We start from the raw sequence: 24,267 nt of genomic DNA on the forward strand, positions 1-24,267 counted from the left end.
CCCTGGCTGTGCACTTGGTGCTAACCACTGCTTACACATAGCGGCATTATTAAGTGATAATCTATAATCACCCGGCATTATTAAGTGATAATCTATAATCACCCGTGGTCATATTTGACTTCAGTTACATCGGTGTGAATCCAAAATACCCCTGGTTTTCACACATTGCTTCAGCTCAGTGTTAACAAACAGCCCAAGCCCTTCTCACCAGTCCATAGGCTCGGATCATTATTGCAGTTCCATCATTCAGAACAAATGAAAGCATCAACAGCTATTTCTGATGTAATTAATTCCTGTCTCCCTATGTTTAACTGCAGTTGTAGCATAACAAATATTATATTAAGTATACTACTGAACCTGTTTCACTACAAATTTGCCACATATTTTCAGGTAAAAAGGACTAGACTTGGTTGAAATATTAGTGAGTCTCATATGAAAGTAGAAATATATGGAGATTATCCAAATAATGTGCTGACACCTATAAAGATGAAGACACAAGAGAGCACCCATCCTCACAAAGAATTCAGCAGTAAACTTGAAACAATGTCTTCTTCCTTCTAATTTAAGGGAAATGCAGGTTAAAATGCAGCAATAATTAGTGAGGCAAAAAAAGCCTTTTAGATTAATGAAGCAAGTTCTTTTCCCCAGGATCAGGTATTGTTGTTTAATTTTTACCAGAAGTTAAGACTGCAGGCATACGATCACAGCTCTCAAATAGCAGTAAAAAAAAAAAAATATATTTAATGGCATTAAAAACTTTTTTTAAATGTAAATTAGTCAACTACCCATTGTGGAGGTACAAAAATAATTTAGCAACATCTACCAAGTTTATTAATAATTAAAATCACCTTAATATGTATGTTTCTATGGTTACACTTGATGTGTTTAGAATACAAAAGGATCTTAAAACAGTCCCAGGATTTTCCAGCTAATATGAAGAGCAGAGACAGCTTTGAAATTGATCTTTAGAAAGAATAGTCAAGGCATTTCAACTGCAAATCATTCATTTCAATTTCAGCCAGAGAAATCAATGGGCAAGAAAACAGATCTCTCATCAATTAGGACTGCTTCTCTACATCTATCACTTTGACCTATCTTGGGAATTTTCAGTTGACAGCACAGTATATCAGCATTAAATTAAACCTACAGAAAAATAAATATTGGAGAATTTTCTATTACAAAATTTAGTGGCTAAATTTAGCCCTTCTGCAGTATCTTAGAGAGGAAGCCTGAAACCACCCAATTAAAATCCCCAAGTTCAAATGACCCCAACCCCCAGGACAACTCCTGCATGTTGAACAGCTCAGGACAAACAAGGGATGTGTCAGCCCAGCATCCCAGGGAGATAGCAAGGAACCAAACTAAATCCCAGCTGTAGACATTACAATATCTCCTTTCACACTACAGGAGCACTGGAGATGCACAAATCATCAGAAATACCAGAAGAAGTAACTTTAATTCCATTTTAACTGCAGATTGCACACACCATCGAGATGAAGGAAATGAGACACCTAAATTCCCCTGAAACTGTGGGCCTTGGTGACTTAAATCTCACTGCTTTCAGGAATAGTTTTTGTTTCTACCATTGCCTACATGCTTTTGAAATGCAGAACGACTTTATAAATAATAAAGCAATATTTGAAGACAAATAATGAGTCAGACATTTCTCACCCCTTCTCTCTGCTTTCCAGATGCATTTGAATGATGGAAATTATTTAGAAGAGTAAGACCTTAAACTAGGCAGGTTTTGTGGAACTGCAGAACTGCAAAGTAACTGTCTGTGCAGCCGCCCTGAAATGTTTCTGCAGTATGTTTTCTTTACAAAGTGCAGTACAAATAATTCAAGGATGAATCAAGAATTCCACAGGAATGGCTGGGGGTCATTCCTGGATACATCTGCCCCTGGATTCTCCCTGCAGTGGTGATCAATGTCATCCTGTGCCAGCATCAGAAACCCTCAGGCACAGCAGCAAGGACACCCTTTCCTTTTGGCCTCTACATCCTGTGACAGTACACAGAAAATCACAATGCTTGACAAAAATTATCAACCAGTTCTAACCTTCAGTACTGTTAAATCTCTCTGCAACACTCTAATCTTCCCATTACTTGTCAGTCTCATGACTCATTCTGGATGATCTGCAAACTCTGTCACTGCAATGTCTCCTTTTCCAGATAATTTCTGTTGCGTTAAACAACACAAATCGCTGTATAAATCCTTGAAAGCATCTATTGGTAAAACCTTCCCTGTGGAAATCTGTTTCCACACTGATGTTTCAATCATTTTTAGCCAAAGGAAACGTTTCCCCTCAGTAGAGAAACCCAAGTATGGTTTATTGATCACAATTATCTACACCTTCAGCTTCTTCTCTACAGACCTTAACACATAGGAAATATGATTTGTCTTAAAAAGATCCATGTTGACCGTTCACTTAATGATTATTCCAAAGTTTATCTATTCCAGTGACTGCTGCATCTTGGCTTTGACTGATTGCCTGGTACAGGAATGGGATTCAGTGGGCTCTAGCTCCTAACGTATTTCAAGGCTTCTTAGGCAGCATTTTAAAAAGAACAGAATACAAAAAATGTGAGCCCCACATTCCAGAGCAAGTGAAGCCAAAGTGCAGGAGTAGTTATCACACTCAGGAGATAACTCCCAGTTTGAACTCCCTACAGAACTGCTCTTTACTATTTTATAATATTCTCTTTTTTTTATTTTGCTCTGAATCCATTTCTTTTGATGCTTCAAGATCCTCCTTCATACTGCTGTTGCCTTCCCCCAGTGAGAACATCTGCAGTGTGGCACAGCCTCCCTTCTTTCTAAAATAATTGAAATATTTACTGGTAGTTTATAGTTTTCTCTTCCACTTTGACAGGACTTTCACTTCTTTAAGGGAGGTTGGGGATTTTGAAGAATCCTCGTATGGTCTTTTTGAACCTCCAACAGAAGTAAAAGTGTTTGTATGAACTGTTTGCCAGGTATTTGATTGTCACCCAGATCTGTGAAACTCAAAATCTCCTGACTGTAAATTAATGACTGAAACCAATGGCAGACCCTGATCCTAAATTATGTGCAATGAGATAATTTCTCTCTCTCTTCAACATAATAATTTCTTATTTTGAAAGCTACTGTGCAAGGGTCCACATGGTTCATTACACAAGCAACAGGGAGTCCCTCCTTGAGAGAATCAAGGACAAAAAAATTACATCTGAGCTGTATTTTGCCTCTAGATTTGATTTAAAATCTTGATGGGAAAATTTCTGTCTCATTCTAAAAATCTAATTAACTCTGATGTCCAAAAAGAATTTTAGAAAGTAGCTCCTTTGGAAAGCATGTGAAGAAGAATTATTTTTTCTTCTTGGCTCTGCTGCACTGGACTGGATTGTACCTGTCTCCATCTGCTATAAATTATAAGCACCTATGCATACACATCAGTTATCATCAGGGAACATGTGCTTCATTTGTTCCCAGAATTAAAAGGCTGTTCAGGATAGGAGGTTCAACATGAAAAGCGTGGTCAAAGCTTGTTTGCTAGTACATGAGAAAAGGAGCTGGTGGGTACAAACAGAGCAACCTAGCAGGTGACTCTGAACCACATCTGCATCTCCTTAGATGAAGAGTCTGGAACCACCAATCTTTGTGGAATCTTGGGGGAATAAATGCTTTCAATTTTCTACTACTTACAAAAGTAACATTCTAGTACTTACAAAGAACATCCTTCATCAGTCATGCCCCAAAGGAAACAATAGGTGGTGTTTAAGATTTCCCATTAACAGATAATTACATGTTTGGGTTTTTTTTTTTCCAAAGCATTATTGTATCATTATTGTGGGGTTTTGTTTGGTTGGTTGGTTGGTTTTTTTTTGTTTGTTTGTTTTTGGTTTTTTTTTAAGAAAAAAAGAATATGATTTATTAACAATTAGGATTCTCACAAGAAAATTGCTTAATGAAGTAATGATAGTATAGGAGTTTGGAAAAAAAAATATATTCTATTAATTCAATTTAATTTTAGTGCTCCAGTGACCCTTAGCAAATTCAGGTTTGCCCAACAGCCCAGTAATACTGGATGAAGTTGATTCATTATATTTTCCTAGTGACACACTATCAGGATGCTCTGCATTGCCCATTTTGTTGTACGAAATTCATACAGATCCTTACAGTTTTTCTTTTATATAATTAGCAAATTGCCCACTGCAGACACTGCTCTTTCCATGTGCCTGATTTAACCATTATTCCAACCCTACAACAGCTTCTTCAGGAACATTTAAGGGCTTCTTTGTCAAGTAGAAAAGTATCTATTGAGGAAAGGCTGTTTTGCTAGACATCTGATTCTTTAGTCTGATCTCCTGAAAAAGATAACACTTAACTGATCCAGCTTAAGCCTTTTGGCTGGTTTTGATCAATTTGATTAAAAAACATCCAACATACAAAGTTCCTAGAAGTTGCACAAATAGTGGAGCAATCAAGAGTGAAAAGATCTATTGGCACCTGCAGAGACAGAAAGGAAGGAAGAATTTCCATTTTTCACATGCATATTCATTGCCTGATCAGGTCAGCTGCAGCTCCAGGATTTGTTCCCTCTTGAAATATTGAAAACTTGAAATCCCAGTTTGAAATATCAGGAGGCAGAAAATAACCCCAGTGGTGCTGAGGGGATTATGTAGGGTCATTGTGCTCAAAGTGCTATCAGAGATAAGAGTGCCTGAGTTTGTTGCAGGGAACTATTATTTGTAAGAAACCAGCTTTCATCAGTTCTATTATCATGAAATACTTGTGATGGATTGTAAATCAAGCTTGAACATGAATTGTGTTAAATTAATACAGCCCCTGAATTCAAGTTGTAGCCAAACTCAACTACATTTACACTGCTGCTGCTTTATTTTTTTTTCTTCAATTCTAATAAGTAAAAAATATATTAAGACACATGTTATTGGATTATAGAGATCACTACTACTTTCAATTTCTGGACTTCATTGTTGAACAGATTCCTATTATCAAATCCATTCTCAAGCTCAATTGGAAATGTAAGCTTAATAGTTTTGTCCATGCTTCGTAGAAATGAAAGGAAAAACTTCTGAAGCTGTTTGAACCTTGATGAAAATCCTATTTTCCAAGTGCACTTTAAAAGTTTTCCCTAAAAACCTATTGAATAAAGTGTAACTTGATATGTACAGGATCAGTTTAACTCACACATCCTTCAAGGGTCCTTTTTTCCCACTGCAATATCCCAGGAGGGTTGGCCTTATCAAAATTCCCACTTTGATGGGAGGATTTCAGTCAGCTTCAATGTGCTTAGGGCCAGGCAGGGATACAGGGAAGTGCACTGTTTTAGTGTGTGCTTACAAGACTCCATGGCAGTGCTGAGGGATGAGCACAAGTTCACAAAGACTGGGCTCAAACTGCAGCTCAAGCTAGAGAATATTACTAAAATATTAGCAAAACTGTGTGAATATATTGAGTCACTTCAGTTCTTCCACAGAATTTGTATAAATATTTATCCCATGTTATCCATCTGTTCTTTAGGAATATGACACAGATGGAAACATGGCAGGGAAATAAAGTATGGAAGAGCACCAATGCAATGGACACTTGTAAAGATAAAAGCAGACTTTCAATTGACAGTGAGAAGAACCCACAGCAGCAATTTATAGGTTAAAATGGGAGAAAAACACCTACAAAGTCAACTGCATGACCAAGAAGAGAGTTCATGAAAGTCTGGATATGTTGTACAAGCCTGTAGTCATTTATTGTTGTGCATCCCTGGAATGCACATATATGTATGTTACGTATATATAAATAAAGCATGGAGGGTGTGAGTCCTGTGTTTAAACCCCAAATGTGTAAATTCCAATAATCACCATGACTTCATAAACATCCTGAGAAAATCTGAGGAATATCATGGCCAAACCAAAAAATCTACACTCTCTCAAAGTTAAATACAGAACTTTGGAAAGCAGGTTAAACCCAAAAAGTACAGTTCTCTGAATTGTAAATTTGCCCTTGTTTAAGCAAAGTTTCAGAGGCAGAAAGTGATTTTTCTCTTTGTGACTCATTCTAGAGAAAGTAAAGTGGTCAAGCTAAACTCATCTTTTCCAAACACAAGCAAAAGGAAATTGCTTAATATGTGGAATTTTTGTAATTGAAAATTTTAGGTCAACAGTGGAACATTGATTACAATGAAATAATTTACATTTTTATATATTTGACCCTGAAAGAAAAACAGGTCAGTAGAGAAGAATGACATTAACTTCAAGGTTACGTATTCCAGAAATCTTTTCCAACCTCAACTTCCCATGATTTTTCCCTATAGACCATACCTTACTTATTCCATTTCTGAATTCAGCCACCAGGGTTGCACAGTAAGTGATAAAGATGATAAACCAGAAAGGTTAAAAAAAAGGTGCCTTTATAGGGCAGCTGGAAAAGAGCACCAGATGTTTTGGAAATGAGAAGGGAAAATGTTTCCTGAACTAAAACACAGCTGTCATTATGGATAATAGCACCATACTCCTTTATTCACCCTATTGATCTGTTGCTGTATATCACCCTAAAATGTAAGGAAAAAAAAAAAGGAAACAGGAACCATCCATGTATGAGAAAAGCAAAGGCAAAACACAGAAAGGTTAAAATTCTCCTCAATTAATCATTGAAGAGAATCAGCAGTTAGAGAGAAGCAAGAAAATTGCTGTTGTTCCCTGAGTGACAACTATTTACTCCACCTTACAGATGAGCCATATATAATACATATAATTTTTCCTTCTGGCAATGCTCTGCCAACCATCTTTACTTAATACCATTCTAACAAGCCACAGCTGGTAATATCAAATTTGTCACCAGACCAGTCTGCAAAATGCCTTTATTAAAGTCTTTCATTAATGAAAGCACCAAGGTTGACAGTATGACAGTATCTAGTTTGCAAACTGGTATGGATAAGTTAATTTTGTTCCTAAAATGTCATTCATTTGGATATTGCTTTATATTGTATTGTAAACTTGCTAACAACTGACTGCATAACAAGAAACCAGAGGAATTATTTTGGAATGGAACAGGAAAACAATCAGGTTTGAAGCAGTATGAATCAGTTCACAGCTATCAAATAAATATCTTAATTGATTTAAAAGAAGTTCTGTGTTTGTGTTCTCTCCCCTGACTTTGATATGATGCAGTTTTTATGTTTTTACTGGTAGCATATTAACACAGCACTCTGCTAAATAAAGCTGGATAAGTTTGTTGCCTCTCTCATCCCACTTAAGATAAAGTGTTACTCTAAGTAGATTTGTAGGAAGAAACTTTACAAATCAAAGGGACTAAGCAAACAGAAATCCTGGATCCAAATATCCTGCTTTACCAATCCAAGAGTACAGAATTAGGCTCTACATCTTGTTAAGTTTAAGACCTGGCCCTACTAAGAACGCAGAGACCACGTTATTACTCAAAACTGTACATTCAACAAGAAAACAGATTCTAGAAACGGGAGAGATTGAGTGGTTATTCCAAGCAACTGAATTAAAACAAGACAGAAAGTCAAGGTGGGTGACAACAAATTCCCATCACTCAGCTCAGGATATAGGATCATTTTGGCAGACTGGAAGTTAACCAAAAAACCAGTCTGGTTTCATGAAAACCACAGGGAATGGGGTTAGGGAATGGCAATTCTTATTCTCCATCCCTATTCATTAAATGAAATAGCTGTTATGTCTGGAAATAATCCAAACATTTTAAACTTGAGCCTACAATTAAGTTAGTGTGCCAATGAAAAATGACTTGCCAGGGTTTTATTTCATCTTAGTTACTCTCCATAGGCAATTTACTGGAAGGGACAGACTTTTTTCTCACCTCTACCCTAATTTGCAGCACAGTTTAAAATTATCAACTTCTGAAATCAAAGTTAACATAAAGAGTGTGGCAGTTAAGCTGCAGCATACTTTGCTGAACAGCTTTAGAGCAAAAAAAATCTCTTCTGTTTGCTGCCTTTCTTCAGGTCATTAACATGATTTATTATGAAGCAGGAAATTAGGTTCTGGATGTATCAATATTATTCAGAAAATTCGATTCCATCATTGCCATATAACTGCTTTATCTCCAACAAACTTGTAACCATAGTAACTAGATTAGGAATTATTCCACAAATGTTTAAAATTCTTGTATTCTTATCAGCAACATGAAACACTGAAAAATAATGGTAAATTGTTGTTTTCCAGTTTTCTAAGGTATTTGCAACTCACGTGTGATTTTTCTGAAAGTCTACAGTAAACAAGTGCATTTTAACAAATTTTTGCAATAAATTTCTATTAGCTGAAAGAAAACAAATGTGTTCTGTTGGAATTGTTGATGTGAATGTCAGTATTTTAAAAAAAGGGAGAATTTAAGAGACACCTCTCAGAAAGAAAGAGACAAAATCTGAAGTGCTGTTTTCACTTAATGCTTTGTTAGGACATCAAATACATATCATTTAATGAGAATTAATTCGCTGTAGCTTAATAATTCATGTACTTGCAATGAAAGCCCTTTAATTTAATGGAGTGCTGCTCCTTTCATTAGTTTCATTGCTGAGGTAGGTTGGTTTTTTTTTTCCCTGAAGGTCAGGAGTGTGCCAATCCTCCATGCAAGCCATGAATTTAATCAGGTGTTAAACTCTGACACCTGCAGCCACCCATTCAGTCCCAGCTCAGCAGGGTTTTGCACATTTTCAGGAACACCAGAGCAGCAGGAAAACTCAAGGTGTCTGTTCTGTCAGGATCAGAAGCAGCTGTATTATGCAGCTGTTATCACATATTTATCCAATTTTGTGTTCCCTCCTCAGTGCTGCTGTTGGAAACGAATTCCTCTTCTCTGGGTACCAGAAACTTTTCTTTTAATCTTATGCCAAAATTTATATCCATTAGTTATTACACCAGTGTATTCCTTTCACTTAAATCATCTGGATTTGCAGAAAATGCTTTTGCTAGGCCAAGCAAATTGAGCTCATATATATTTCTGCCCAGTCTTAGACCATAACTTGATTTTTTTTCTGTAAACCCAATCTTTGTTTCTTGATGGATTTCAAAGAGCTTTATTTATTGCCGAAGTGCTATTCATAAATAACATCCTTTTCCACCTGTACACTTTTTTACCTTGTTTGCTTCTTGTTCCTATATCCTCATCTGTGGACATGCCTTTCCCACATGGAATTGTAGACACACTTTAGCAGAATGCTCTCCTTATATGCCATCAGACTTATTCAAGGAATCAGAATTCCTTGTGCGTCTGTAATTCCATCTTCTCTCTGAAAAAGTTCCTAACCCACTTCTTCAGCTGTCACCAAAACAGTCTTGTCCTCTGGAGAAGTCAAAGCTCTTGCTGATGTCCACATTTCCTGTTTTCTGGCCATACTCTGGCACAGCACAACCATTGCATTTGACGAGCCGATGATTTGAAAACAAGCAACTGGATATTTAAAAATTCATTTTAAAAATCCAGTAGCTTTTTCCTGTAGACTCCATTTCTAGTTCCATCACATCAAATACGTTCTCTTGCTTCCACATCACTTTTAGTAACTGAAGCAAAGATTCAGGCCAGTGATTGGGATCCAGACCTTTCCCAACTAAGCAGCTGACAAGCAGTCACACAGATCTCTCTTGTGGTGTTGGAAGGGTTTTGGGGTTTCTGCACATCACTCCCTTCTCTGGGAGCACACACCATTATCTTCCAGGCTTGGACACCCAACCCTGCCATGTCCTTTTCTCCTCCAGTTCTCTTTAGACTCCCTCTCATGTTTTTGCTTAATTTTCCAGTGGTACCAAAAAATTTCTTAATTCAGCTTTTATTTCACTGTTGCTCCTCTCTTGTGATTCTCATGTCTTCCTCTAACCTATAAACCTTCTCTCTAGGTTCTCTTCCCAGGCTGAGAGATCATGACCATCTTTTTCGACACTTCTATTTTTTGCCTGAAGTTTGACATTTTTTTTTGGAGCTGCTTCTTTAGTCCATGACAATTCTCTTTCTGTGAAGCATGTAATTTATTGTATATAAATAGTTGCACTAAGATAGCCATTCAAAAATAGCAGCTTCCAGAAGCTTTTTACATCCAGTTTTCTTCAGCTTCCTCCCCTCTTCAAGTGTTTTTCTACTGCTGCTTTAACAGACAAGATGCATTTGCTCTTTGCTTTAAATTCACATCTCAGAGGAGGAAAAAAAAACCAAAACACTTTCTCATAGATCTTAAAGATTTTTATCCTGTTTGCAAGCCTGGACCACATCTAGTCTTGAGCTTTTGCTGGAGTCGGTGCTGCCATGTAACTGCAGCAAACAGCCAGATCAGAGACAGAAGTATAGAAAGTTTCTGATCCAAAGTACCTGATCCACCCCCACCCTCCTTCCAAAGGACAAAACAGACAAATAACAGCAAAAAAAAAAAAATCTTATGGGAAAAAATAAAGTTTTGGTTTTGATTTCTTCAGTAATTTCCTGCAAAGACTCCTGCGTACCTCTCTCCGTGTTCTGCCCTTCAATGAGCATAATAAAATGTCCTGCCAGTTTTCACCAGGCTACTCTTGGCTTCCAGATTTTATATGCCAACAATTGCAATACTCATTCTTATGCAGGAAAATTCCTTGAAACTGAAGAACAGAATCCTTGATTCACCATTTGTCCATCAATAACATGAAGAGCAAATTCTCTGAACATGGAAAAACACAGTCTCACTTTGCAGGTGTCCTTCTCTTCTGCTGTGTGGAAAAAGAGCTGGGACCTGTTGAGCATCTCCACAATTCCCCTTGTGCTTTTTGGGGTCTGCATTAGTGTGAGGATCAAACTTCAAAAAGCACCATCCTCAGTTAAAGGGTGTCAAAAATTGGTTTGTAGATGCACAGAACCCCCACTCTGAGCTAGTCTTGGAAAACATTTCTATGGGGTAGTGGAGAATTACCTGCCAGTGGAAGTACAAAATAATCCTGCATCCCACTGTTTTGTACTGCATTTGACTTCATGTGGACACAAAAACCGGAAAAGCAACATATGGAGAGAGACTAAAAATTCAATATCATATCCCAGTGCCCTATCAGCAAGACTAAACAAAACACATCAATAACAGTCAAGAGTTGCAGCCTGGGCCATCTGGTCACAAAGGACCACATTAACAAGGTTGTATTAAAATGTTTTCATCTCAGTGTTCTCCCTCAGGCACGAAGCATGATATACAAAATCTTAAATCCTGCTAAAAGGTGAGGCTTCTCCACCTACAAACACAGCATGTCCAGGATAGTTATTTAATTAACAGCTACCCTAGTGAAGGGTGTGGAAATGGCAAGGCAATAATCCAATTGCTGAGTGGGGACACTGGAGAGCCAGTAACAGCACAGAGAACAGGCTCAACACATGTACTTCCTTGTTAAGCTAAATACTAATTGGAATTTCTGTAATTAATTTGAACAAAACACTGTTTTCACTTGTGCAGTATCTCCTTCCCGATAGATATATATACACCTACATATACATATATATAACAAAACTTCATTAAGAGAGTCCTCTCAAATGCCTTTACTTTTTTTCCTTTATGGTATTGTTTCCTAACTCAAAACTCAATTGTTCTCCCCCTGCTCTCCTCTTTCCACACATCTGCCCTGCTCCCCACTAAGTGCTAATCAGCATTTCACCTCTTGGCTGCTGCAATCACTTCCAAACAACCTTGTGCAATTCCAGCCAACACAGCTTGGGGTGGAAAGCAAGAGAAGTCAGGACATATTAATAAACCCCACTGGTAATTTGCTAAAGCAGGGGAAAGGAAGTGAAAGTAAGAAAGAAAGGGAAAATAACACACTGGAAACCTGACTTCCACATGAACATCCAGACAGGATCACACAGTGGTAGCACACAGAACAAATCATGTCTGAAATTATCACTATCACCCTTTTCATGCAGGCAGGAAAGCTCCACGTTCCTTCTCACTTTTGAAAGTCTGTTGTAACATGCAAATTACTCATTCTCTGCATGCTTTGCTGCTTCCCCAAACACCACAGGAACCACAGCTACTCTGCAATGTCCTTCTGCACTGGGATTACAGCAGAGCAGAGATGGCAAAGCTGAGCTTCAGGAAAAACAACGCTCAGCAGGAGCTGTGATCCATCAGTCCATGTGGTACTCTGCAAGGCTCCTGAAGATGAGCCCCAAAATATTTTGGGAGAGGAAATAAATATGTTCCTCACACCTTACAGAAGTGGGCAACTAAGTGAATTTTCTAAAATCCATGAAGCTATGGAAAGTTGATGATAAATATTTAAGTTTAAGGGAGGGAGATGAACAACTTTTTCTCCAATTTGTGCAGGACTTGAAACAGGAACCAGGACTCTGAGTTAGTACAGACATTCATTGTAGTTAGCAAGACCTCCAGCCTATTTTATTAAGATCTGTGATAAGTCAAAAAGACCTGAAATAACTTCCTTTCTTCTCAGCATCGATTTTGACTGAATTCCTTCCCTACTATCAGTATGTCTGAGACTCCAAACCTTTTTATTTATGCTTCGTTCATCATTCAGTTGCAAATTACCACAGTTGACCTAGAATATGTCATTCCATTACTTTAGATATCTCTAAAATGTTTGTCTCCCCTGACACATGCATAATCTCTCTTTCTGTTTGCAATATACTCCATCCAAATTAATTATCTGGATACCTAAATTAGAGTTATGCTGAAAAAGAAACATTAAATATTGTAAAAATTATGACAGCTCCAAGTATTTCAAGGTGCTGATCATTTGCAAATTCTGTAGTTTAAACATTATTTGAAGACAGGTTTCCCAGGGCCTTTGAACAAGAGCCTGGCAGATGCTCTCTCATTTCTGTCTCTGTACATCCTCTAAGGTGCTTGTGATCCCCGAGGAGCACTTCAGGAACAGGAACAAGTCAGGATGACAAGATGCCAGGAAAACACTGCAGCACCAACAGGGCCAGTTTTATCTCCTTGTGCCCGAGGAGCCTCAGTTACCACAACTCCCATCTTAAACTCCCCATTAAAAATTCTTAATGAAGGAACTTCCACAGAGAGACCCAGGCTGCCTGAGATCCAAAAATTCAGTGTTCACAAGCAGAATGGATGGAAGAGGGTGGGAAGAAATCTGAAATATTATGACCATTATGACAGGCACTGCAAAACTGTGAGACTAATGGATCAATTACTTAGCATCAAAACTTGATCCAGTTTTATTTACTTACCTTGCCAACTAATCTGGGGAACGGAGGTCTTTGATTTTCAGGAATTAATATTGGAGTTGCCAAAATAGCCCTTTTTTGTCTTGGAATTCCAAGGTTGCTTTCTAGTTTTAAGATTTCCTAAAAAAGAAAAATACCAGTTAGTAAAACTTCCAGATATTCCAGTTGTTATTCCCTTTCCTTGCATCTTTAGGCAAAAATTACCATGAACCACCAGATTCTACGTTTAGTATTGTGTATTTTCCAGCAATTAGTGATAACACATCAAAGCACCTATGTAATCATAGGTTACTGCACTTATTTCAGTGGCAGCAGACAGCCCATATTCATTTTGTACTCATGTAACCAAGTTATAAACCTAAGCAGGGATGTCTATTATCCTAAAATGATAACTGCTTTTATCATAACCATACCAAGGTCTGGTTTACCTCAACACAAGACCAGTAAAAAGCCACACTTCAAATGTCTTTAGAGAATTTTCTCAATTTTCTCTAAAGCTAAATATGATGACATGTCTAAAGGTGTAGGTGATGATAGACATCATCCACACTCCATCACTTCTCAGCCCAGGCTTCCAGTCAAACAGAACAGAGTGAATTTGCAAACACAGGCTGCAGGTAATGAGCTCTCAATAAACACCAAAATCTTGTAACTTCAAATTAGACATCAAAGTCCAGGTGTAGTTAAAATATGAGCTAGTAGGGTGGTGGATGTTTTGTGCCAGGTTTGCTTTCTGTAAGAGAAAGCTTCATGCTATGCTCTCAGAAAGAACAAACAGAAAAGTGGTTTATGCACAAGACCTCTTTTTCTGCTGCATTTTCTGGAGCGTTTCTTTCTATCTGAGCTTCAGGCAGTTCAGCACTTTATGAGCTACAGTGAACTCTCCACAGTGACCTCTGGCCCCTGCAAAACTCTGCCCACCACACCTTTGCTTTCCCTTCCCTTCTGCTCTCTGATCTGCTCAGTGCTCTCCCTGCAGGAGCTGCAACTTCCCAGAGACAACTCTCCTTCCTTTGCTTCCTCCTACAGTCTCTGCAACTCTCTTCTCCAAGCACAATTACTAACAAGGTCAAAAAAAGCCTCTCCCCGTCTCCCAGAGCTCTCCCTTGATCCAAGCCCTTTTTAAAAAGAGAAAAAAAAATAAACAACAAAAAAACCCACAAACCAAACAAACACCTACAAACAAATGAAACAAATCAAACTAACCAAAAACCTAACAACAAAAATAGTCCAGATGTGTATTATACTGGGAACTGTGGAACTGAAAAATATTTCGATCACTACTTTTCATTCAGGTTGTCACGACAATTTTATTAAAATATCACTGGTTGAATTAAATGTCTAATTCCAATAAGGCAGATATAACCTATGGATAACACTTTGTTCTCTTAATGCAGAAACTCCAAAGCCCTAAGTTTTCAGTCAATTCTGGAATTGAAACACGTTGTTGTTTTAACAACTGATTCTTCACTACACAGTGAAAGCTCTAGCCCTAGACTGCGTTTTATAAAATTTCAAAGCTGAAGTTTTCTTGGCACAGTCTGGATCCATCAGCCAAGTTCTCCACAGGCTGCTCCTGCCTCATCTGTGATAATGTCTCCCATCTACCCAGCCTCTCACCACAAAACTCTGCTCTACCTCTGCTGGCTTTAGCATCATTTCTCAAATTTGACAACACGAGCAGGCGAAACTCAAGTTTTCACCAGTTTGCTTTAGTGGTGATAAAGTCAAAGAGCAGTGGGAACCACACAGAGAATCCTTTCTCACAGAGCTGCCAATTTTCATAACTTCTTGAGGCTCCCTCTGGTAGAGTTCCCAGCTCACCCAAAGGCTTTGCCATTTCTCTCTAACCTTTCTGTGTCAAGGCCACTCGAGTCCCTGGTTTTGTCTGTCAGCTCCTCTCCCCAAGGGAGCTTTCCTTGTGAAAAACTGATGAGAAAGTTCAAGAAAAAAACAGCTGAAGTCAAATGAAAAGAGCTGAATCCTGTCCAAAGGCAAATGCACAGAGCAGTTAAGCTTCCAAAATCACTTACACTGTAAACACAGATGGGTGACACGTGCCTGAGATGGTCCCGAGGAGCAGCAGTGACTGCCAGGCTGTCCCCAGGCAGACCCCAGTTCTTCAGCTCAGCAGCAGAATTTATCTGATCACACCTCTCAGTCCTGCTCCTACTGCCGTGGTTTTCCTTCAGCTCAGGGGGATGCAGGGCAGAACTCCCAGGTCTTTGCAAATGAACAAGACATCCAGATCTGCTTATCTTTGTGTCATAGCAAGGTTTGGGTTGAAAGGGACCTTTAAAGGCCATCTGGTCCCACCTGGAATAAGCAGGGACAGCTTCCACCAGATCACTTTTCTTAGAGCCCCATCCAACATGACCTTGAACACGCCATATTTCTTTCTGGGCTAGCTTGAGTAGGAAAAGCAATTTCCAGATTGTTCAACATCTACGTCTCACAATTTTGGTACCCACAGACCCATAAGCAATTAGCTCATCACTTTCCCACGACAGGTTATCCTTATTCTTTCCCAAAGGTTCTCAAATGGAAGAAAAACCCAAATTATATTCAGTGAGTCATTAGTACAAAGAAGTGAAGTTCTAAAGGGAAGCAGTAGGGTGGTAAGACTTAAGGCCTTTAAGGCCAGATTTCTGAGCAGAACTTCAGAACAAAACAACAAAGAAAAAACAGAAGTATTGTCTTTTGTTTCTAACACAATTGCTGTTTCATGGAGAAGGAAGTCCTGCAGATGAGGCACAGAAATGTAAGTATTTCTCTGAGTGTGTTTCATATTCTTCAGATCTCACCGTGTTTTTCTAAACAGTGATTTCTTCATGATGATTTCTTTTTTATCATCCCCTAGTGACTTAGAGCAATGACTGATTAAATGAGTGGCCAAAAGCACCACTAGGGAATGCAGGTAAGCAGAGGAGAAGAAAAGGTCAAGAATACTTCACCAACACATTGAATAATTCACTGCTGCTGTTTGTGGTTATCATAATAATTTCCCCATTTTTAAAGAACAGGAAAAAAGGAAAAACATTCTGCTTAATTCCAAGCAGCTTCAACTGCAGGTTTGATCCTCAGCCAGTGTAAAAGGAGAAGCCAAGGAATGACATTAAATGTGCACTTAACACCTGACTCAGCAGTTAAAGCACTGATAACACTCATTCATGGAGAGATATATTGTATATATAATAATTTTTACTGGATTCACCTATTTAATTTATTGGAGAAGCAACTCACAAAGGATATAAAATTACTCCAGTTAGAGCTGGCCATTTTGCTTCAAACTTTCTGAAAATATCATGCAGGAATTATCACAGGAGGGGGTTTTTGGACCTTGCCATGTGTGAGCCCCACACAGGAGTTCTCCCATCATCTTTCTGGAACCAGCTGATTAAAACTGCAGTGGCTACAGCAACTCCACATGAGTATTTGTGTGCCAGGAGAGGCTGGAATGGCCTGTCCCAGGCAGGTCTGTCCCACCAGAACCCACCACAGATCCTGGCTGTGGTCACATCTGCTTCTCCCACAGACGCTGCCTCGTATGAAATATAGGAATATAAAAGTGTCTGTCCACAAATATCCACCCACAGGCAACATTTAAAATATATATAATATCATTAATACATGCCTACATAAAAAAAAAAAAGAAAAAGAAAAGAAAAAGTGAACCAAAACAAAAAATTCAATCTTTTTGATTGTTTTTGGTGGGTTTTTTAAAACAAAAATGGTAAGAAAGAAATCCTATCAGGTTCATTATTTTTACTTCTTAACTACAATTTCATATTTGTCATCACTGTAGTTCACATGGTCAGTAAAACCTACTTTTCATGGTCAGTGGAATATGGTCAGAACACAACTATTATTTCATAACCAACCTCTACACCCTCTTTTTGACTTCCTTAATTCCCCTTCTAGACATGAAATCAGCTCAGCCATAGTTTAGCTGATTCCCTGGCAATAAACTTTGATTTCCTGTTCCCAATAAAAAAGCACCAAGCATGGCCTCCTCACTTTTCCAGCATTTTGGCAAAACTTGAATTGAGAGGTGTCATTCTGCCCAAATTATAATGCCATGCAAGTTGCAATTTCCCTACATCCTTCAAGAGCTCTCCTCTTTGTTTTTGTTTTTCTTTCTTTCCACCAGGCCTTCTTGCAGTGCTTGAATATTTGAATGAATGGCCTGGTCACTCTCCAGCAGCACAAACCATTACTTTTGGCAAAGGAAATGTCGTTAGGACTTGTTATGGGAACAGGATGGCTGAATTCTGGTATTGATTTGTCACAAGAAACACCACTGGAGTGGCAACCTGTGATCCACTATGGTGACCAGACAAGTGCTTGAGTTTCTTGTTGTTTACTTGGTCTTATATACTAAGGTTGATGGTATAAAATGGGGTCAGCCCTAAATACAAAAAATAAAATTAACTGGATGCTAGTTGCAAGCCCAGGTTATTTGAAATAGGGAATGGGGTGTAGTAATCTGAGGTATATTGGTCTTCCCACAAAATAAAATCAAAAAAGTGCTGAAAAACTTGAACTCTTTGCAGGTGAATTTAAGAAATAATTTTTATATAATTCCTAGTTGAGATTTTAAGTCACGCTGTAATACTTAATTCCTTTATGTATGTTATTTCTATCATCAGAATATTGTTATCATCAGCAGTATTGAAGTTAATTATTTCTAAAATACCTAAACCAGAAAAATATTTTCTCATGTTGGCAGTAATATAAAAAACCCTAAGAAATGTGCTGGAACATTACTGTAAGTTAGTGAGCAACTGTTTAAACAACTAATCAACTCAATGAATAAATTTAAGAAATTTAAAGGTCAATGGCATTCACACAAACATCTGCTCAAAAGTAGTCTGTCCTCAGTGCCCATAGATGTCACCCTAAAAATCACTTTGTGTGCTTGGGAAGAACAAACCCAGCTAAAATACAGCTGGCTAAGGGAAAATGAGTATTTCAGAGGAAAAATCTTCCAAGCTGGTGATACACGGTGAGATACAACATGTGGGTAATGGCAATTGCTGGTGAAACTTGATTTAATTATGCTGGGTGTTCCTCCTCCTAAATTGTTCTGTAAGAGGAGAGGCAGAGCCTCACACTGCCCAATTTCTGATAGAAGCATTGGCTGCAGAGACACTTGGTGATCTCAGCCCTCAGCTTTTCTCCTGGGCTCTCCAGCTGCCTGGCCCTGAGGTACCTTTATAGGATGGAGGCTCCTGTTATCTTTAGAGCAGTCAAGAACATAGGTGAAAAAAGTTATTGTTCAAACCAGTTGGTCACGTGTAAATCAGGACCATTTTAATGCTAATATATTCCAGAGTGTTTCTGGTACACAGGTGACAAAACTATGGTGGAGACACATCTGAAATTTTACTTTGTGAAATAATTAGCTCAGTTATTGCCCTGAACTTCTGCAGTATCTTTTGTGACAGGAAAGTCCTCTTTCTATTGAAATATAAGTTTCATTTATCTACACACCTGCCTTATTCTGTGGCAAGGAGAAGTTTTTCTAAGACAAAAACAAACTAAGTACCATTAACTTTGCTTTAGCCACAGGAGTTACCTGCACTGAGAATAATAAACTCTCCTTTTAAATTAATATTTCAAGCTTTTTTGACATAATTTAGAGAATGTTATTCTCATTCTGAAGTACACGTGAATCACCCCCTCTTACTGGAAATCTCATATTGGTTCAACACTGCTCATTAAATATAATGAGGTGTTCCCTATACACAAACAAGCAAATATGCTCTGACTGCCTCATCTGTCAAACAGCACTGAAATACAGGCTTGAGGAGAAAGACAATGGCTGACCTTATGCCTCTGCCTTCACCAGGAAACATTAGCAACACATCACTTATCACGGGTAAAAATACCCTTTTCTCCATCCCTGCTGTGCTTACACTAGTAGCAAAGCAAACAAAACCAGACTGCTTTTACAGCAGGCCAGGAGAAATGAAAAATTCTGAAAGATTCCAAAACCTTCAGCACCTCAAATAAATGTAACTGAAATAAGGAAAGTATTTTTTGAGGCCATTGCCTAGGCATAAAAGCCTTAAGAAAAGTGTCCTGCAATAAAAACCAACACTAAAAATAGAGGGTTTAGGTTTGGCTTTTCTTTCATTTAATGAAATCATATGCTTTTGGGTTACATACCAAATTGTTACTGATAATAGAAACACAGTGGAAATCTGAAGCAATTAAAATCTTTCAAAAATCTGATTCTTTTGAGACATAACAAAAGCCAGGTGAAAAATACATTGCACAGCATGGGCACAAGGTCTTAACATCCTACTCTCAATATTCCACTGAGTGGACTCATTTCTCTGTTTATATTAATATAAATATTATATTTATATATTTGTATAACTAAAAATTCAGGAGTCCTTTTGACACTCTAAAAAGGAGAAAGAACACATAGAACACAAATCTCAGTTCTAGGGCATGAAAAATGAGTTAAAGAAGAGTTTTTGGTGGGGCAATAACCCATATAAAGCCATAAAATTTGCAGATCTGCAGCACAAAAATGACAAGCCCAAATGTGGAATAACACAAGCAGCCATGAACAAGCAGTTCCATGGTTCCCTCCTGGGATATAAGGACAATTTCTAATAAAGTTTATTTCTTATGTAAAATAAATATTATTCATAGCAGAAGTTGTTTTACCTTGGAAAACTGGCTTTCTATGTCTTGCTGCAGGGCAGCCAGCTGTAATTGTGTGCAGAAAACTAACACATTTTACATTTGATATCCTTATTCTGGGCTTCAACGCTATGGAACTCACTGCATATATAACAGTGCTGCACAAAAGCAATTCCATGATAGCCTGAAGCAAAAGCAGTGTATGTAAAAGCCATGTGTGCTGTTAAATGATGGAGCAGCTGCAGCCCCAGGCCCCTGTCTGAATGGACACATCAGCCACATCTCTTCCCCTGTACATTTTGGTCACTTGACCTGGGCAGGTGCATCAGCTGGGCACCTCCAGATGAATCCTGCTCTTTGCACAGCATTAATCACATAGAGGAGACCCAGTTATGAATAAATTTCCATTTACCTTATGCTGAAAGACAAAAGCAAAAACAAATACCACATTTGTCAAGGGCGTGAGAAGTCTGTTTCTAGTTGGAGCAATCAAGATGAGTTTAACTGGGAGGGACTTTCAGTAATTTCAATTAGAACTGGTACTCTCTTGCATCTATAATATTGCAATCATGCTCCTGCACAACTTCCTCCCTCCTTTCCTGCTCTACTAACTCCTAGCAAAAATAGTTTTTCCCAAGACTGCAGAGCAGGGTTGCATTATGTTTAGATCACAATAAAAAAGTCTGGGTATACTCTATCAGACCTGACTGTGCATGCAGGGTGCTCTCCAGAGCTGCATTCCTGAGCTTTCCCATACAGGAGCTGCCAGGCTGACAAATGAAGCCGTGGTCTGTGATGAAGACAAAATGCCCACTTAGAACCAGGCTCCAGCAAAGCTCCTCAGTCACCAGGCTGGATTTCAAATTTGGTTGAAAGAAGAAATGTTAGTGCATTAATCCACTTCACTTCTTGGTCCAGCTACTCAGAACAAATTAATTAACAGGCGTTAACTGAGTCTAAAAAAGCTGAAATCATAGTGTATTAATCCACTTCACAATTTGGGCTGTAGTTTTACTCTTCAACACGAATTAACAGGCACTAACTGCCCGACAGCAGCAGCTTAACTCTGTTGTGTGGCACAATAAAGAGACAGTGCTCTAGTGCCTTGTGGACAGCTTTTCATTATCACCTGAGTGCTGCTGGGCTTCGTGCTGCACTTTGGCTGCATTTTTCAAAGGTGAGAATACAAGACCTAAACATGCCCTGTGTTATTTGTTCCTACCACAGTGACCCAATTAAATTCACAGGACAGTGCCTCTTAGTTCTAAACCTTCATTAGTCTGGACAGTCTCAAATACCCACACAGTGTTACCAAAATAGAGAGCACCCAGTTGAAGGTCTGACTTCGAGGAAAGGTGTCTAAAAATTCAAATAAAATAAACCAAGTTTTAAAAAGTATTAATTCCAAAATATTTTAAAAACCCATTCATTCACTCACATTCGACTTCTAGATTTAACTTCTAAAGAATTTATAAAATATGCTGGCTAGAAATAGTAACTTTGATTTCGTTTTGCTGCATCTGTTTTAGGGTGGGAAATCAAAGCACAGCTTTTTTTGCAGAAGATTCCCACAAGAAAAATGAAACATGCAAGATGGAGACCCAGGCACAGGTTTGGACATCTTTGTGGATTCTCACATTTCTCTTTAATCACATGATGGCAATTAAGTCTGCTTCAGGAAATTCAAAGAGTGTACCTGTCAGGAATCAGAGGCAAATTAATTGCTGTACTGGAACAGATCAATGATTCATGAGCTGTAACATCAAGCTGCTAACAATATTAATTGCCACATACTTCAGGGAGAAGAGCCTAAAATGGCAGGAGTCATCGTTTACAATAGTTTGAAGATGTTTTTTCTGGATTATAACTGCTGAAACTAAAGCCAAGTACATTTTACAATACATGAAATATGACATGAGAATTCCCAACTGTAACTCATTCCAATTCATATGTTTGAATCTGAGCATCTTGCCCTAACAACCTGCAGCCAGAGGAGCACAGAAATATTTATATTCCTTAGTTCACACCTGTTGACCTTTAACTGAGCATCTCCATGGTATGAGAACAGTCCCCCACCTACACAAATACCAAGTAAACAGGTTTTATTACAGTTTCCTGGCCAAGAGGAGACAGATCCAGGCTTACTCCCTGCATGTCATTTGCCTGGTAACTCCAGTGCTACTTGTCTTTGTGGCATTGGCCATGGGCTTCCCACTCTGTGTTTCTGAGCAGTGGGAAGCAGAATCCAAGATCATTGAAAGGAAATGGTGCTCTCAAAGCTGTCAGAGCAGGGCTGGAGCACTCCAGTGCTCCTTGTCCACTCCAGTGCAGTGACTGAGCGGGGACAGCCAGCCCAGCAGCCGCAGCACTCAAAGGGGACAGAGGAAACACAGCTTCTGCATTGTTCTAATTATTGCTCCCACAGACCTTCCAGTGAATGGTGTTATTTTAGCACACCACAGATCTGAAAACCCTGCTCAGGTCTCAATTTCTAATCCAGGGTTTCTGAGGAAGAAATGATACATTCAAATGCATTCAAAAGCTTGGGCTCTGACCAAAAGAGATCATCCACCCCTTTATTTCCACTTTACCTTTTTGCTCATATTTCATATTTGTTCAGTTCTGTCAGATAAGTTCTATTTTTGTCTGTATGCATTTTCTTGCTCCCAAAGTAACTGAAGTCATTAAAGCCAGACCTGTGATGTCTGCTGCCTCTACTGACATACTGGAATTTAAACAAGACAATTCTAGAACTGAAAACCTGGGTTCTCACAGCTTGAGCTAAACCAGCCATATTTCTCTACCCCTTATAATTATCCATCATGCAGCCACCCCCAGAAGAACCTCGAGTGGACTGCATTTAAATGTCTTTCTGAATGTTTTAAGATGGATTCTTCAGTTCTCATTGCACATGCCAAGTACAAACGTGCTGCCTCCAAACGTGACCAAAGACCACCGTGTGTGTCAGAACGGGCACGGCATGCTGCTGCTACAAAGTGCAGAATTTCCAAGGAACATAAGAAAATTAATTCAACTCAGTATTATTCAACTTGCTTCACACCATTCCCTTTGGTATCCCAGCTCCAAAATCAAACCTTCAGCACTGTGCTTGAGGGTCTGGCTGCTCTTGCCTGATCATTGCACAGAGCAGTGAAGCACACTATGACTTTCTTAGCCTAAAATAACTTTATTTTGCTGGAACTATCTAATAGAGACAAGTTGATAAATTGCAGCATTCATAATTTGATACATTTTTGGTCCTGTTTCAGTTTACAAAGTGTCCATTAGCAGACCCTGAAATCTGTGAACAAATACATTATCTACCATTATACGCAAGTTTTTCAGATGAGTAATTTTTGATCTTCAGATTGCTCAGGCAGTTGCTTGGAAACATTTGTCTGTATTAGCTACACAAGTCATGTGGCATTATTTGTCTTTTCAGATTGGATGGCTTCTGTGAATAAGCAACAAAGCATGAAATGCAAATTTCATGATATAAAATTCAGAACTTGCTTTTGGCAAGGATTTGATTTATTACATTTAGAGCACAAGATGAAAACAAAAAGGTTATCTCTGTGATCTGAATGACTTGACGGGAAGTGATGCCTGCGCCACTTGGAGGAGTAATGTCATAAATTACAAAACCAAAAAAATATTTTTAAAGGGTTGAATGAGGTCTGGAATAGTCATGCTGTGGAGAATGAACCCATGCAATGGAAATACTCCTGTTGATTAGTACTTTCCAGGGAATAGTACTTTTCTAGATTAAAACATAAGTGGGTAGGTCAGTAAATTCATGGGAGCTCAAGTAAACTATTATTTTTCTTATATTAGAGTTTTGAGCATGCAAAGAAATAGAAGCAAATAGTTTTGTTCATATTGATGGTAACAGCCTGGTATCATTCAATAAGATTGAAAAAAGTATTCACTGGTATTTCACTGTACATTATATAAAATACAACAGAGTCATTTTTCTGCTGATTCTATCAGTACAAGGGAATTGGAAACTCACATTTTTGCTTTTAACTTTGCAAAAGAACACTTGTATTTGCCTAAGTGTTTCTGCACAGAGAGTAATGATTTTTCCTCTCTATTGGATGCAACAATTTATAAAAATGAAATCACTGGTTTGAAACTAAATATAGAATTTTACCAGCAGAGACTGGTCCTTTCAGCTGAAGAGAACCAAATATGGCCAAACAATGTTACTGAGCACACTCAGACTGTGATCCAGGCTACTTCTACCAACAATAAATCCCACATTCAAAGTATAGCCAGAGTCCAGAAGACCAAACCTAGCAAACCCTGAAGGAGGAAATAGTGCTAAAACAGTGAAGAAAAAGTTAGAAATTAACAGGGTTGGGTTTTTTTTTTTCCCCCAATAAAAATTTAAATCCAGAGTGCAAGGGCAATAAAAGTCATTTGCA

At 38.4% G+C, this 24,267-nt stretch overlaps 1 protein-coding gene across 1 annotated transcript in view; it reads right to left on the reverse strand.

Annotated features, from left to right (window-relative positions):
- Positions 1 to 24,267, reverse strand: part of CDH13 (cadherin 13) — a 329,961-nt gene that overhangs the window by 218,143 nt on the left and 87,551 nt on the right. Inside the window, exon 4 of the mRNA XM_062500268.1 lies at positions 13,187 to 13,303. Coding sequence (XP_062356252.1) covers positions 13,187 to 13,303 — 117 coding nt within the window. The remainder of the gene's footprint in view (positions 1 to 13,186; positions 13,304 to 24,267) is intronic.

This window comes from Cinclus cinclus, chromosome 11 (assembly GCF_963662255.1).
Source record: "Cinclus cinclus chromosome 11, bCinCin1.1, whole genome shotgun sequence".
In the NCBI taxonomy this organism is placed as follows: Eukaryota; Metazoa; Chordata; class Aves; order Passeriformes; family Cinclidae; genus Cinclus; species Cinclus cinclus.